The sequence below is a fragment of the Anabrus simplex genome, chromosome 7, assembly GCF_040414725.1.
Source record: "Anabrus simplex isolate iqAnaSimp1 chromosome 7, ASM4041472v1, whole genome shotgun sequence".
NCBI classification, from domain to species: domain Eukaryota; kingdom Metazoa; phylum Arthropoda; class Insecta; order Orthoptera; family Tettigoniidae; genus Anabrus; species Anabrus simplex.
This window is the reverse complement of record NC_090271.1, coordinates 143,536,200-143,554,060: the sequence shown is the minus strand read 5'-3', so window position 1 is coordinate 143,554,060 and position 17,861 is coordinate 143,536,200. Positions and strand designations below refer to the sequence as shown.

Genomic DNA, 17,861 nt, shown 5'->3' with positions numbered 1-17,861 from the left:
AGTGTTATAGCTGTGTACTTACCTGAGGGGTGAGTTTGTTGTGCAACGCAGGGAACTTGGCAGCTACAGAATTCTAGGAAGATCTAAGTAGTGTGCATGCCAGAAGGATTTCAATGACAGTACTGTAGTTATTTGACAGCTGATTTAAACTAAAATAGCCCCTTACTTATCTCATTTTGACACATTGTCATACATTCCAAGGAGTGTATATTCCAGCAGTGAATCTTGAGGCAATTAGGTCTTTGCGTGTTTCTTTGTCTATGAAGAGGAATGTGAAACAGACTGTCATTTCATATTTCTTTAACTATGATACAATTAGTTCTCTCATCGGTTGGCCGGCAGGTGCACTCAACTTATCTGCCTCCTGTTGACTTATCACTCCCCGCTCTGCGGCATAGCAACATGGACAGCACGTCGCTCACTTTATCCATGTATGACATAACAATTAAAAATAAGAAAATAAGAATTAAGAAAATTAGGCATTAAGAATTAAGAAAATAAGCTCGTACCTTATGACAGGAGATGTTGGAAATGTTCTCCTCCTGCATTTACACATTTCTGGTGTCATCTTAAGAAACTTCGATTCACACGCATAAGTTCGTCTTCCGTAATTGAGGCTATTTTTTTCCGGATATTTTCTTTCAGTTCGTCCAACATGCAAGTTGCATAAACTTTATTTTTTTAAGCTCCCTCATAAATGAAAGTCACAAACAGTTAAATCTGGGGACCGTGATGGTCATAAGTCCGTACTAATAACACGGTCTTCAAAATTTTCTCAATTAAGTTTAATGTGTCATTAGCTGTATGCGCGGTGGCAGTCTTGATGAAAATATCCATTTCGACAGTCAGTCAAAAATTGGTTCGAGTATATTACCCCTGTATCTTCATGCATTAATTGTGCCCTGAAAACAGATAGGTCCTATAATTCTCTATCCACTGTGCACCATACTCACATCCGTACCGAGCTCGATAGCTGCAGTCGCTGAAGTGCAGCCAGTATCCAGTATTCGGGAGATAGTAGAATCGAACCCCACTGATTTTCCGTGGTTTTCTATTTTAACACCATATTTTTTAATACTTTGCTTCTTATCGAGTAAAGAACCAGTTTCTTTCAATTTATTTATGAGTTTCCGCATGGTCTCTTTATGTGGAGGGCGTACACTTGGAAATTATGTTACAAATCGTCTAACAACTTCCCTGCAAGACTCTGTTTTCACATACTTATCGTACATAAATACCCTTTCCTCTATCGTGTACACATGTGGAGGCATTATGAGAATTATACTCCAAAGTAACACTTCACAACTCGAGAACAGTTGGAGCGACAGATCAACACTTAATACATGTCCTAAGCATGGACCTGAACTGCGAAGTGTGGGAATTCCTGTGCTGTCGCTGTGCTGTGTAATGGGAAGTGATTAGTCAATGGGAAGCAGATAAGCTGGGTGTGCCTGCCGGCCAACTGATGAGAGAAACTCACTGTAGTTTACAGTAATGGAGTGTTGCATAGTGAGAACAATTGTGTGAGAAATTAAAATAAAGTGTCAATAAGAATGTACTCTGCTGGTCATAGGTAAGGTAATGTCATCTGGTATTTTTTTTTCATTTCTGTTGTTGCAGACTTCATACTAGTGAGAATTAAATGATATGATGAAGCCTCCGTGGCTCAGGCGGCAGCGCGCCGGCCTCTCATTGCTGGATACCGTAATTCAAATCCCGGTCACTCCATGTGAAATTTGTGCTGGACAAAGCGGAGGCGGGACAGGTTTTTCTCCGGGTACTCCGGTTTTCCCTGTCATCTTTCATTCCAGCAACACTCCCCATTAGCATTTCATTTCATCTATCAGTCATTTATCGTTGCCCCAGAGGAGTGCGACAGGCTTCAGCAGCCAGCATATTTCCTATCCTTGTCGCTAGATGGGGGCTTCATTCATTCCATCCCTGACCCGGTCACTGACTGGAAAACAGGCTGTGGATTTTCATTTTCATTCAAATGATATGATGTGGCAGGTAGTTAATGTAATTCATTTTACAGATGTTATTGTGTTCACCAATTAGCATGTGAGCCTATTATTCTAAATCCCTCTTTATAATGTTAACTTCCTCTACAACAACTTTTCTTCTGTCTGTGCAGTATCATATAGATATTTCACTGTATATTATGCAGCTGGTTAAATTTAAAGATGTTGAATTTTTTATTTTATGTAGCATCAGCAAATTCTTAAGTTGACAAAATGTATCTGGAACATGTGTCTATATTTTTCAGGCAGGACAGAGCAAGCCATAGGGAGAAATAAAACTGTCCACAACAATGCACGCAGAAGTTTTTTACAAGGCTGTACATGTACTTTCAACATATTGATCATGAAAATTGTTCACTACATTCACTAAAAGGGTGACAGTGATGACAAGGGTAAATATGCTTTACCAATATACAGTAGAAATCATACAAACTTACCTTAAAACCACCTGGTATCTTCTTAACAAAACACCTCAGTTCTTCATTTTTGATGTTTACCACAACATCCCACTGTTGTGGAATCTTTCCTCTAACTTTACTTTGAGAACCATTTATGAACATTCTAGACCTAATATCCATTTTAGCAAATACTGATGCAGCCATTGACACTAAGGTTTTCTTCTCTGAATTCTTTAGTGTCTTTCCTTTAAACCCATCAGGATAGGTTTCAGGAAGGTAATTTGTACTAAGATCTCCTTTCACAAACTTCTCTTCAGTAAGGATATCCCTAAGTAAAGGAATGTTGTGTGTTACTCCTGAAATATAAGTATCAAAGAAATTATTTTCAGATTTTGTTTAATTACCTGAAGAGATAAAAATTAATTCATATAGGACATAAAAATATGTTTCATTATCAGTATTTGCATATCTGGAAATAAAGACAACCTAGAGCAGTTCTTGAAATAATAGAGAAATAGAGGCAGGAGACATAGAAAAGGAATAATATATAAGTAATAATAATAATAACAACGTAAATGTTTCCACCTTTTCAATACAATATATTCACAAAATTACAAAATTATACGGTACTAGTTTCGACCCATCTAGGGGTCATCATCAGCCGTATGGAAGCAAAGATCATTTGTGGCGAAATCCTAAGACAATATTATTTTAAAGAATAACAAGTGAAATGAGATGTTATGGTAATAGTTAATAATACAAGGAATATACATACTAAGAGGTTTTTAACAAAGAATAAAGTATAAATGGGGTGTTGTAAAAATTATAATCATGGAAATCAGTAAGTTCTTGTATTGAAATGAGATATGGCTTAGGAAGAGGGCTTAAGGTGGGGCTGAAGGGTGCGGGAGAAAGTGTAATTGTCTTGGAAAAGGTGTGCTAATTGACTTTTTCTAGAGAAACCAGATGGTTCAGGGAGAAAAAATAGTGAGAAGAATACCAGTTGTGAAGGAATTAGATTTGCATAGTAAAACTAAAACCTTAATAGGTACTTTTCCAAGACAATTACACTTTCTCCCGCACCCTTCAGTACCTTTGGGCTAAATAGAGATTTTATCTATAACATCGCCATTACCACACTCAAGAAGTCCATCATGATCTTCAAGAACCATGCTTGCGGACCTCAAATAAATGTTTGACATGCCTCACTCGACTGCCTACATTTAACATCATACGAACACATTATCTATTGTATCCACATCCATTATTGTTGTGAAGGTACTCTTTGTCTTTGGGCAACCTGCAGCTGTTGCAGGAAGATTGTATAATAATAATAACTTATATATTATTCTCAGTTCAATACGGACCAAAAACATGAAATTCATAACCATCAATAGAAAAGGAAGAAAGAATCTTGGGACTCTATGAATACGACAGTAAGATCAAGGAGTAGGGTGTGCTAATTGACTTTTTCTAGAGAAACCAGATGGTTCAGGGAGAAAAAATAGTGAGAAGAATACCAGTTGTGAAGGAATTAGATTTGCATAGTAAAACTAAAACCTTAATAGACTATATATTGAGTGATAAACTATCTGCGTACACAACACCAACATTATATTATATTGCAATATTTAACATTTCATTACACTTCTGCTCATTGGCTAAGTATCTGGAGAAACACACATCTACTATTCTCACAAAATTGCTTGAAAACTTACATTATAGGAAAATTAATTCCAGAATTGAAAAGTAACAGAACATACCTCTAATAACATAGGAATCCAGGGCTTGAATACTCCTGTTAATGGCTTCTTGCCTATTTTTACCATAACACACTAATTTACAAATCATTGGATCATAATAAATACTAATTTCACTACCTTCTTCAATACCGCTATCACAACGAACCTGCAAACAAATTTGAATTAATATTACAACCGACAATGGCAAAGTACTGTAAAATATGAATACATCTGTTTGAAAACTAATGTTTATTCATTGAAATACTTAAATATTGACTTACATTGGGTAAATGCGTGGGTTCAATGTATTTATGTAACCTCCCTATAGATGGAAGGCCAAAATTCTTGTAAGGATCCTCAGCATACACTCTGCTCTCAATGGCCCAGCCATGTATTGGAATATCCTTTTGTTTATGCTTCAGTGGATGACCTGTTAAAAAGATATGGCAATAGCCATCATCATGTTGAGTCCATGGTTACTTGAGTGATTTTGATCAAAGAAATACTATAGTATGTCTATCTTCTTACAAAAATGAAAACGGGTAAGGTATACTTTCTCTCTCTCCCAAGAAACATGTTGCTACAAAATATGGTACCCACTTTTTAAATAATCTGAGTAGAAAATATTTAAAATCACTATTGCTATAAATATCAGGGAATCATTCCCTTTACTGACATCAAGAAACAATCCTTGTCTTCAATTTAATTTACATAAAGTAAATATCACAAGAAACAAATTCTGATATCACAGATTCTGAGAGAATCGATGGCATTACCAGGGAGAAAAGCTAGTTGCAATCTGTTTATAAATCAACTTCAGAAACAATCACTCACAAAAACTCCAATAGGGCAAACACATATGAGCCGTTCATTTCCCAAGTAGGAATAATGAAATCTGTTTGTTGTTTTATCAGCAAAAAGGTTTGGTGGTGGAATAAACATGTGTAAGATACTATTAAGGCACAGAAGTTATCCTATAAGGCCTGATTTAGATTGGGACTCAATGAGGATCATCAGCAGTATAGACTGTTGAGGTCAATGGCAATGAGAGAAGTGGCAAAGGCAAAAGATAACCACTATAAGAATATCTACAATTAGCTGGGCACACCAGAGGGTGCTAAAGAAAGATCTATCAGCTAGCAGAGAATAATCATTGCTCTGTGCAGGGTATAGGCACGTTGTGACAAAGTTGAAAACCAGAATCTACAGCAAAGCTAAGCCAAGATCCTTAGCCATTAGAAGACACATTTTGAGACTATCTTCACCAATACCAATGGTGGATCTCGTGCTTGGAGCAGCTCCAGTCATCTCTACTGAGAAAGTTGCCATGGCAATCAACAAAATGAAAAACAGAAAGGTGACCGGTCCAGATCTTTCAGCTGAAGTTTGGAAGCTGCTTTGGCCTCAGGCAGCTCAGTTTGCGGCAAATCTGTTCAATAAAATCATTGATGAATGTGACTTAATAGCATTAAAGTTCCAATATAGAAGGTAAAGGTGATGTCAGAGACTCCTCCAGTTCTGCCTGCTTTGCCACACTATGAAGATTTTCAAATGTGAACTGGACGCCCATCTTCACAATATTGATGTCATTCCCAGCCAATGTGGTTTTGTAAAAGGTAGAGGAATGGTTGACACCATACATGCTGCATACCTCCTAATGGAACATCACCAAGAGAAATAGAACTCACTCTAATTGTCATTCCTGGATCTTGTAAAGGCATCCACTGATCTTATTTGGCACAGTGTAGCAGAAGTTTCCAGCCTAAACTTTACAACATTTTTATAACATCACTCTTTCATCGGAAATCACTCACAACAATCCCTAAATACCCTCGTAACCATGTGCGGAGATCTGTGCCCTTTCTTTACATTCATTACAATCCCATATATGTCCTTACCCCAGTAAAGACCTTTCCTTACATTAATACTCAGGGACTTAGGAACTTTCACCCCACCAATGCAGTACTTAAAACTGAGAGGACTTTTCCTATTTGTGAAACTTACAACCTGACTTTTAACCCCATTTATCACCTTACCATTGCCTGCTGTTCATCTCACAACATTGTCAAGATCTTTTTGCAGTTGCACACAATCTTTTTACTTATTTATTTCTCTATCTATATATATAATTTGAATGTGTAATTCAATATTTTGAGAAAAATGCAATACTAATGAATATGTGTTATACATCAAAAGAAAGGTCTCCATCTTAGGATTACTAGAAAAATTAATTAATTAATTAATTAATTAATTAATTAATTAATTAATTAATTAATTAATTAATGTATTTATTTATTTATTTATTTATTTAAGTCCTTTATTTGCATAAAATAGTAATTTATTCAAATCGTACTATGCCTAAGTCATTGCAATTAACTATAAGCGCCAGCAGATTGCTCTATGAAAGTTGTCTTGTGCTGATATTTCTATGCCAGCCCAATAGAGGGTTCTGTGGAAGTTGTCTATGGATATTCTGAGTTTCTATCCTATATGATCTCCGTTTTCTTTTTATGGTTACTTATTCCTTAACTGAATAACCTGCTACCTAGCAGAAAGCCAATTATTATTCTATTCTGATGCTGACACACACACACACTCTCTCTCTCTCTCTCTCTCTCTCTCTCTCTCTCTCTCTTATGATTTTCTTTTGTGAAATGTGCTGTTTTATGAAGCACTGCAGATGTCAGAGCTCGAACTAAGGATCGAGTTAATAATTTCCGCAATAGAGATAGAAGTCCCTTGGCTCGGAACACTACTCACAATGAAACTTCCATTGAATTATGCAGGGAAGGATCTTTATGCACTGCCAAGCATGACATTTCACTGCGGAAATGGTAAATGAATATTTTAATTTGTGTTTCCACAATGATTTTCCACAACCTCAAGTAAACTGCATACTTAAAGGTATGATGCTACATGATAATGATTTCATGAATCATATAAGGCAGTATGATGGTACATTGTACTTTGCATCCTTTTCTGCTAACTGCAGTCACATTCCAGGATTAGATCCATACTATTTTAAGATTCAGGGGATGATTCATAGGTACATTTCAGATTTACTACTTACTGAAAATTACCAAGCATTATGCGGCCGGCTTTATATGATAGATTGAGTCTTGCAAACAGAATTCTATAAATTCCTCTCTTAATTCAGAGGCAATTGAAAGACTCTCCAATAGTTTGCTAAATAACCCATACGCTACATCATATTATAATGGTGGCAAATCAATGAGACAAGAAATAAGCTCCCAACTATTGCTGTGACAGGCCACTAGTATAGTATAATATCATCTGCAAAAAGCCTCATCCCTGATTCCACTTCTTTACTCAGATCATTTATATACATAAGAAAACACAAAGGTCTAATCATTCTGCCTTGAGGAATTCCCCTCTTAATGGTTACAGGATCAGATAATGCTTCACCTACTCTATTCTCCGAGTTCTAATTTCTAAAAATATAGCCACTTAGTCATTATTTTGTCTAATTCAATTACACTCATTTTTGCCAGTAGTTTCTCATGATCTATCCTATCAAATGCCTTAGATCGGTCAATCGTGATACAGTCTGTTTGACCTCGTGAATCTAAGATATCTGCTATGTGTTGCTGGAATCCTACAACTTGAACTTCAATGGAATAACGTTTCCTAAATCTGAACTGCCTTCTATTGAACCAGTTATTAATTTTGCAGACACATCTAATATAATCAGATATAATGCTTTCAAAAAGCTTACATGCACAACATGTCAAACTGGGAGATGCATTCAGGAAAACAGGGTGGACTAGGGAGTGGTGATGGCAATATAAGAAGAATGAAGTTAGGTAAGGATGATATAAAATTGTTAGTGTTAAACTGTAGAAGTATTATAAAGAAAAATATAGAAGTAAGTAATTTGATAGATATATATTTACCAGATATTGCAGGAGTAATGGGAGTTTGAAGGAACTTACTAGGAAATAGAATTTAGTGAAAAAGTCAGCTAAGGATAACATGATGGCAAACATAACTGGCAGCCATATTAATTTTAGGGAGCCATGGAAGGATATGTAGAGATACTTTAAAACAGAAGCAGTTTACAGGAAGATCATGGTCGCTTACTTTCCACTTCCTTCCCCTTCCTATCTTATCTCATCATCGCCATAAGACCTATCTGTGTCAGTGCAATGTAAAACAACTCGTAAAAAAAAGTTTATAGTTTTGCATGACTTTTCATATTGTAATAGTCAAAGAACTTCAACCTGGGCCAATCAGGTGGAAAGCAATGGTACTAATCCCTCGATCAGTGTTTCCCAACATTTTTGTAGTTTCAGTAAACCCCAGAAATATTTAATTGAACCTTGAAGAATCCTGGCTGCCTGGCATAAACTTTTACCTAGAGAAAAATATGAAATGGTGTTGTTCAGCAGGCAAGCCAAATTGTAATTTACACATTATCAATAAAATATCAGAACAATATTCAATACTTCATACTTACAACTGAGCAGAGTGGAGTCAAGCTCTGCATTCAGGAAATGGTGGGTCCGAACCCACCGTTGGCTGTCCTGAAAAAAGTTTTCTGGTGTTTCCCATTTTCACTTCCAGGCAAATGCCAGGACAGTTCCTACATAGGCCACAGCTGATTCCTTCCACCTCCTTACCTAATTTCATTCACCATCAATCATTTCATCTTATTACATCCTCAGCTGAGATCGACAACTGGAAGGACATCCAGCGATAAAAACATGCCGTATAATGTCATCTCACCTCATCCCCAACCCCGTATTAGGAAACTGGACTAAAGGGTAGACAGACGCAGACTACATACTTACAAAAACTGTAATTTACTGAAGCATTATTTTTATATTTATACAAAAGCATTTAGAACAAACAGAAGGATGAGGTGAAGAGATGTCAACAGTTTCATACCACATGATCCTGGGTCGAGATTTTCATCTCCAAATTCACATGGCATCAGGAAGGGTATGCAACCTTAAACCCCCAGCCAGAATCAAAATGAACCTAGATGGCACCAACAATCCCAGAAACTGCTGGTATAAGCTGAAGAAATTTTTTTATATTAATATGGTCTCTACAAAACATTTCTTTTAATTTTCACTCTGCATTAAAATGGCAAACATTTCATTAAATGTTTAATTTTGTAGATACAGAATTCAATGTGTTCTTTCATCTTGTCTCTTGGGGCACAATATTATGTAATTGGCCATAACTTTAATAGGCAAACTTGAAGTTACATTGCCGACAATGTAAATGAGAAGTCTAGTCAGCTGTGGTATATTGATCAACTTATTTCCATAGCACCAAGCGGGTATCCAGCAGCGCCCACAGCAGATAGACAACAGTTGAGTTATGAATGTCCTTAGAACATTTCATGCCTTTTTCACAAAACGTGTAACATGGCATCAAGGAACCCTGGTTGGGATTGCTGCCTTAGACCATGGTGGCAAATTGTGGCAAGACAGATTGTGAGTTTCACAAATTAATTACTGCGCTGTTGGGGTGAAAGTTCCTTTTTGGGGATCATTGTAACTACCTAGGTGTTAATATAAGGAAAGATCTTGATGATGATTATTGTTGTTTAAAGGGGCCTAACATTGAGGTCATCGGCCCCAGGAAAGATTTTCATTGGGGTAATCACATAAGTATGATTGTAAATAAAGGGTACAGATCTCTGCACGTGGTTATGAGGGTATTTAGCGGTTGTAGTAAGGATGTAAAGGAGAGGGCATGTAAGTCTCTGGTAAGACCCCAGCTAGAGTATGGTTCCAATGTATGGGACCCTCGCCAGAATTACTTGATTCAAGAACTGGAAAAAATCCAGAGAAAAGCAGCTCGATTTGTTCTGGGTGATCTCCGACAAAAGAGTAGCATTACAAAAATGTTGCAAAGTTTGGGCTGGGAAGACTTGGGAGAAAGGAGATGGGCTGATCGACTAAGTGGTATGTAATAACAATACAGTTGGTCCGTTATTGTTATTGGACATTATACATTTTCCAGCTAACTCATTCCTGGTTGCGAGCGTTTCACCCCAGTGTGCTATGGGAATCAACATCTGTATCATAAGTGGTATGTTCCGAGCTGTCAATGGAGAGATGGCGTGGAATGACATCAATATACAAATAAGTTTGACTGATGTCTTTAAAAGTAGGAAAGATCATAATATGATAATAAAGTTGAAATTCAAGAGGACAAATTGGAGCAAATATTCATTTATAGGAAGGGGTGTTAGAGATTGGAATAATTTACCAAGGGAGATGTTCAATAAATTTTTGATTTATTTTCAATCATTTAAGGAAAGGCTAGGAAAACAACAGATAGGGAATCTACCACCTGGACGACTGCCCTGAATGCAGATCAGTAGTGACTGTTTGATTGATTTCTCTGGCTTTTATCGAGAGCAGTTTAACACATTAATTATCAGCCACACAGCCAGCCATTTAAATGAGCCAGCACTTTCTGTATTATGGTCATGATGGACATTAATCCTAAGAATCATTTCAGTCAGTTCAGAAAAGTTTCATTAACAGCCTTGGCCTACCAAGACGACTGCTGCCCGTCAGATGGCCTTCAGATATTACAGTGCCACATTGTCATTGTGACTTATCTTCAGTTATATTGCTTGTCTTTCTCAAGTAGCTCCACTACAAATTAGCCATGAATAGTGAAACATCTGATAAATACTGTAAGAGGAATGACATGTACCATGCCATTTATTTTCCTTAGTTTCTGGAGGCAGTAAATCATCTTCACTGTCACTTTCTGAATCGTCTAATTCATCACCAAAATCATTATTATAAAGAAAGTCTAGTTTTTCATCATATTCTAGACATTGTGTATAGTAATGTCTTGTACTTGACTCCTTGGTATGTTTTCACTCGGATAGCACATGACAGTGACACGACAGAGACTCCAATTGTGTAAACATACAGATAAGGTAGGGCAATGTTCCGGGGAGGAACCATGGTATGTTTATTATGAAGTAGAACTGTCCATCCAATTGTTCTCTACCATTAGAAATATGAACTATGTTATTAGAATCAATAGATGCAAAATTTAAACAAATCTCCACAAGTGATCTTACCCGGTATAAGCTAGATAGAGTCTGCTACCTGAGGTAATTCCTATCTGTATTATGCTGGATTAGGTTCCAAATGTGTTAAATTGATTTGTATTGCTGAGTAAACATAAAAATAAAAGTGGCTACTTTCTTACAAGTCATTAACTTGGTAAATGGAAATTTCATACTCATGATCTGAGTGAAGTGGCATAACTGACAACCAAAGCCCTGAAGTGCAGGAGAAGCACCAAATGGTCCATGACTCCCATTTATTTTGCCTTCAAGTATTGTTTAATCATATACATTACATAAATACAACTAAGATTACCTCATAGGAATCATTCAAGAAATTAACTATGAATGCTACTGGCAGTAATGCCTCATAACTTAAGTAAATCAGTCTTAAATAGATTCTGCAAGCTTATAATGTTTATTTTAAAGGATACAAATGAATATCTTTTAGCAGCAGTTATACATACCTTTGGCAATTCGGATCATTTGATGAACTAGATCTATGCCTGTGATACACTCTGTGATAGGATGTTCGACTTGTAATCTTGTATTCATCTCCAAGAAGTAAAAGCTGCGTTTTGAATCAACCAGAAATTCAACTGTCCCTGCAGAATAGTAACCAAGTCTCTTGCATAAGGAAACAGCTTGCAAACCCATAGCTTCTCTCGTAAAGTTATCCAGGAAAACACTGTACAGAATAAATTTTAATTTTAAGTGCTGAAATTAAAGGAAAATTAACTCAGGGTGCAAAATCAGACAGAAATGGTGGGGGGAAGGGGAGAAGGAACATAGGGCTTAAATACTAGTGCTTATTTCAGTCAGTATCTGACAGGGGAGGGGGTATAGAATTCCCCTGTAAGTAAATTACCCCCTCCATCAGAAAAATGAAAAGTATAGATCTTTCTGTTTGAATTTTGTTGTTATAACAAGAATGATAAACATTAGAAAGTTATTCCAATCAGCTAAGAAGTTTATGAGACACTATCCCTTTCTTGAGAAAGGCCAGACGAGGCGCAATTTGTCCTGATTTATTGCTTTATTAGTGGAACCTTCCTCTACCACATCTGTGTGCTGACTGAACAAATTTGTCGGTTTGTACACACCTTAAGTGAGTATTATCCTATTGATAGCTATTGGAAACACCCTCTCCAAGAAGTACAGGAGTGGTGTATGCTGGATCTACTTAGAGTGATGACAAGGGAGGAGAGCTTCAAGTACAGTAAGTTACATTTTTGCCCGGTTTTCAGATGGACTTGCTAGAGTGAAACATGAACAACAGGCTGCAGGTGTAGAGTTGCCACTGCTGCGTTGTTTATTGCTCAATCCTGCCAGTCATTTGAATTATTAATGATGTTTTTATGGAGAGTATACACAGTAAAATATCATTAATTTCAGTAATAAATTATATGTGTTCTACATTTTCCTCATTATTTTATAATGAAAGAATTCCCCGCAGGCAATTTTAGTGGCAGAGAACCTTCGAGATAAAATCTTCTGTGGGGGGGGGGGGAGGAATATCCCTCCCCCCTCCTCCCCCTCCTGCAATTTCGCACCCTGAATGAACTGTTTCTACATATTCTGCAAATACCATGTTCCAAGTATCCAGGTTTGTTTTTGAACATGCCAACCTGGATAATTGAAAATAGATTAGAAAAACAATTTACTCAGGTAAAGGCATCAAAATAAAGAAGAATACATGCAGGCAAGCATTATCAGCAGTCATCTGAATTTTAACAATGAATGGAAGAATATGTCTAGGTACTTAGGCAGAAACAGTTTCCAGGAAGGACATTCCAGGAATCATTAGTGAATGGGGAAATTTATACATGAAGATTTGCAGAAGGCAAAAGTATATAGTCAGCAGTACATAAAGATAGCTGGATACACGGATAACATTAAGGTAGAGGAAGTGACTAATAGTAGCAAAGTACTGAAATTTACCTATGATAAAGATCTTTATAAAAACTACAAAATTAAAGACTAGAAAACGAGTTGGAATTGATAAGATTTCTGGGGATATACTAAAGGCAATGAGTGAGGATGCAGTACCATGTCTGAAATGCTTATTTGATTACTGTTTGCAAGAAGGAGCTATACCAAATGAAAATGAAAAATGAAATTGCTTTAGTGGCTCCTGTGGTCAAAGAAAAGGGTGATAAACATAAAGCAGGTAATTGCAGACCAGTCAGCATGATGTGGGCTGTATGTAAGTTCTGGTAAGGAATTCTTCCCGATTATATTAGACATTTGCAAAATTATTAATTGGTTTGATAGAAGGCAGTTCAGGTTTTGGGTAGTTAATTCTAGTGAGACTCCATTTTTAGGATTCCAGCAAGATATACGGTACCAGCAGATAGCTTTTTATTCAGAAGGTCAAATTTACTAAATCACTATTGACCTACGCAAGACTTTTGAGAGGGTAGATCATGGGAGATTACTGATGAAAATGAGATTTATTTGGAAGATAGTGGGTTGAAATTCCATTGTTAGCAGCTCTAAGGATGGTTTTCTGTAGTATTCATTTTCACACCAGGCAAGTGGTCTTAATCAAGACCACAATCAATTCCTTCCCACTCCTAGCCCCTTCCTGTTCCATCGCTGACATAAGACCTACTATCTGTGTTGGTGTGACATAAAGCAAATTGTAATTTAAAAAAAATAATGTTAAAAATGAAAACGAGAGCTGTTGGACTAGACAAAAGAGCGATTGAATGGATAGCTAAATTTCTAGGAAATAGAACTCCGAGAATTAGAGTAGGTGGAGCATTAACTGATCCTGTAGTGATTAAGAATAGGGTTCTGGAAACCTGTATTATTAATAATACTTTATTGCTTGTTGTTTGCTTGCTTGTTGTTTTAAGGGGCCTAACATCGAAGGTCATCGGCCAATACTTTATTAAAGATAATACCATTTTACACACTATGGAGAAAAATAAACAAAACAAAACATACTAAAAAGAAAGGTCAATGGGATATAAGAAGAAAAGGATGTACAAATATATATCAGGTTATAGTACAAGTAAGCACAGGAAAGTAATAGTCACTTCTGGAGATTGTGTAAGTGATTTCTAAATTTTGACAATGAACAGTTAAATATATAAATATCCACTTTGTTTAGAAATCTTGACATTTATTCAATAGGCTCATTGAATGCATAGTTAGTTCTATGCCAATTTGTAGACAATGTATTCTTAAACCTCGTGAGTCTGTCTGGTACATGTAAATTAATTTTTTCAAGGAGTTGTGGGCAATTCACCAAGGAGTGAAGCAATTTAAAAATGAAAAATGTATCCAGAAATTCATAGTGTTGTGACAGACCATGCAGATTTAAAGACGATGGCTTTTTCAAAGGCATTTCATATACATAGATATATTAATGTTTATCAGCAAGAACGAAGAATGGTAGATTCATTCAAACTTTAACTAAATTTTAATGAACTATGTGTTAAAATGGATATCATGTTAACTCCCCCACCACCATGTTTTACTGTACGTTTGTCCAATAAGTGTGTTTTAAGTTTTTACTTATGTTTATCTATTAAGCTGAAGATGGCCTGAAAACGGCCCAAAACTAGTACTGAATAAAGTTTGTTCATGTAAACAGAGTTGTGTTGATCAGGAGGAACAATCTTTCCAATTCTTCTTTATCACATATCACTTAGTCGAGTAGCTCATCTCCATTCTTCCAAGTCTTCCCAGCCCAAACTTTGCAACATTTTTGTAATGCTACTCTTTTGTTGGAAATCACCCAGAACAAATGGAGCTGCTTTCTATCTTTGTCATGAATATCACTGTGCAGCTTTTGGATAATAAGCATCACTGTTAAAATGACTGAAACTTTGGGGGTAAAGGCCACAATATCAATCAAAATTTGAGACAGTTGGAATTGACTGGAAAGATGTATTGATACAGTACCTGTTTCGTTCAAGCATAAACCTAATTATATGATTTTTGAGCAAAATATAGTTTCATTCAGAATGTATTAAATCATTCTGCATTACATTTGTGTATGTTTACATGCTATCAACACAGATTTTGGCCTAACTGTGAGATTATAAAAACAAAGTATACAGAAAATTGGGGAATAATATGGTAGTTATCTTTTAACAAGGGTTATAGGCAATTGAAATTGGCTCTGGCAATCAATTTCTTGGTCTAAAGCAGGTAATCAGATAAAATAATAAACCATAAGACTTCTAGACAATACCTTGGAGCTTCTTCTATAACTTTCTGATTTCTTCGTTGGATACTGCATTCTCTTTCATTCAGATATATGGCATTTCCATGTTTGTCACCAAGTACCTAGAGAAAAGAAATATTATCAAGTTCAATAAATACAGAAAGAGAAACATGTCTGTCTGTATAAGGTTTTGCAGTTTATTCTCAAAAGATAATTTTAGCAGCAATTAAGTAATACATTTACACGTTATACCAGGTTCCAATCAATATGTATGAATATCTTTCAAGTCTCTTGCTTATAGATTTCTATAAATATTCATTTCCTTTCATACATAAGCAGTAATCTTTTGAAAAAAAGAAAGTAATGCATAATCTAGATCAAAACCTTTAAGTTTCTCGGTCAACCTATTGCACATATGAGTTCCTTTCAACTATTGCCAGGGGCGTAGCCAGGGGGTGGTTACTGGGGGTTAGAACCCCCCCCCCCCCATTGAACTTTCACAAAAAGAAAATAAATAGAAACTGACAGTAAATAATAAACTTCTTTTATGTGATCAAGATAAACTCCCTGCAATCTACTGCTTGTTGAGAGTGTTTGCCACCCTACCTGTCACCACTGCAGCCAGTGAGAGATCATTTTCAACATTAAGACGCCTTAAAACCTACCTCAGAAATACCACAAGTGAAAGTCGACTCAACGGGTTGGCTCCCTTGAACATTCACAGAGACATAGTTGTAAAACCAACAGATGTGTTAAATTTATTTTCTAGGAAGCCTCGAAAATTAGATTTTAGATTGTAAACTGAACATACCGTTTGAGATAAAACTGCTGACCTCGATCATATTGTTCTTGTTCTGTATTTTAAAGTAAGAATTTTGTAGTGTATTGCAATCTGAATATCACATACAGTAATTCACTCTTGTATCAGTATCCTTATGACAGTCATGCATGCGCGTACCAGACACGCACAAGCACAAGCACTTTCATTATGTTATATCTTAATTTTGTAACTGTAACCCCCCCCATTGGCCGATCCTGGCTACGCTACTGACTATTGCACACATCAGTTCCTTCTCCCTTACCATTTTAAGACATATTTAATAAACAGTTCATATCCAATAACAAACTACCTTATTCCTCATTATGGCAGCACCATTGGTGTTTGGGGTTTACCTATAACTGCATAATTTTTGGTAGAGCTATTTGGAGGATACAACTAGCTTCTGGACTGAAGACTTCACAGACAGACAGACAGACAGACAGACAGACAGACAGACAGACAGACAGACAGACAGACAGACAGACAGACAGACAGACAGACAGACAGACAGACAGACAGACAGACAGACAGACAGACAGACAGACAGACAGACAGACAGACAGACAGACAGACAGACAGACAGACAGACAGACAGACAGACAGACAGACACCATCCACGAAATAGTCTTAGATGGAACAAATTCTTACTGAGTGATAGATCAACTTATCATTGAGAGGTAGCAAATACCTTCTTCAATTACTGAGCTGTTGAAAGATTAAAGAATTTAATGTTTTTGTTTTATATTAGTTTTACATCACATCGACACAAACATGTCTTATAGTAAAAATATGATTGGGAAGGAAGCAACCGTGATGTTAATGAAAGTACAGCCTCAGTATTTTACTGGTGTGAAAATGGGAAACAATGGAAAAAAGTCTTCAGCGCTGTAAATAATGGATTTGAACCCACCATTTCCAGAATGCAAGCTAACAGCTACGTGGCCCAAGCGACACAGCCAAACTTAAAATGTAATACCGATGGTTTCAGACAGATTAGCTCCCTTAGGAGGGTGATGGGCCTTAGTGAAGAAAATGTCACTAGAATCCATCAAATGAAGATGGGTCAGCAACATTTCCTGAGGTAGATACTAGGCTGAAGAACATATGTCAACGGTTAGTATGACCACTGAGGCAGACAGAAGATACTATAAGTGTGGGACTATAGCTAGCATAAAATATCCAGAGATGGGCTATTGTTGGTGAAGAAGGCAAGGGGAAACCACTTCATTTCATTTCCCAACAAAATGACATGAAATGTAAATGTCAAAGATAGTGGTAGCTGGCAACTCCAGAAACTGGCAACAACCGGTAATCGGGCCTAGCAGGGGAGGTGGCAAGTCTTTCCAGTTTGTCATCCAGTGAAAACCTTACATAGATATTGTCACATGGAATATTATTTTGTACAATGCTGAGTCTGGGTAAATTAGAAAAAATCAAAATGGAGGCAAAGGATCACAGTATCAGTGTGTTACGATTGTGCAAAACAAGGTGGCCTGATAAAGAGAATTTCAAAGTGATAATTGAAGTGTTGAGTTCAAGAAAAGGACTATTCCATCAGCAATCATATCGAGAAAAACAACAACAACTTTATGAATTGCATAATTTTGCAGTAGGCTTAATTTGTTTTGTAC

The 17,861-nt window shown here is 36.5% G+C and overlaps 1 protein-coding gene across 2 annotated transcripts in view; it reads right to left on the bottom strand.

Moving 5' to 3' along the window:
• Positions 1 to 17,861, bottom strand: part of LOC136877377 (propionyl-CoA carboxylase alpha chain, mitochondrial) — a 108,920-nt gene that overhangs the window by 50,910 nt on the left and 40,149 nt on the right. For both annotated transcript variants that reach the window (XM_067151363.2, XM_067151362.2), the window contains exons 7-11: positions 15,438 to 15,532; positions 11,698 to 11,918; positions 4,443 to 4,591; positions 4,183 to 4,327; positions 2,459 to 2,775 (exon numbers count right to left, since the gene is read on the bottom strand). In XM_067151363.2, coding sequence (XP_067007464.2) covers positions 2,459 to 2,775; positions 4,183 to 4,327; positions 4,443 to 4,591; positions 11,698 to 11,918; positions 15,438 to 15,532 — 927 coding nt within the window. The remainder of the gene's footprint in view (positions 1 to 2,458; positions 2,776 to 4,182; positions 4,328 to 4,442; positions 4,592 to 11,697; positions 11,919 to 15,437; positions 15,533 to 17,861) is intronic.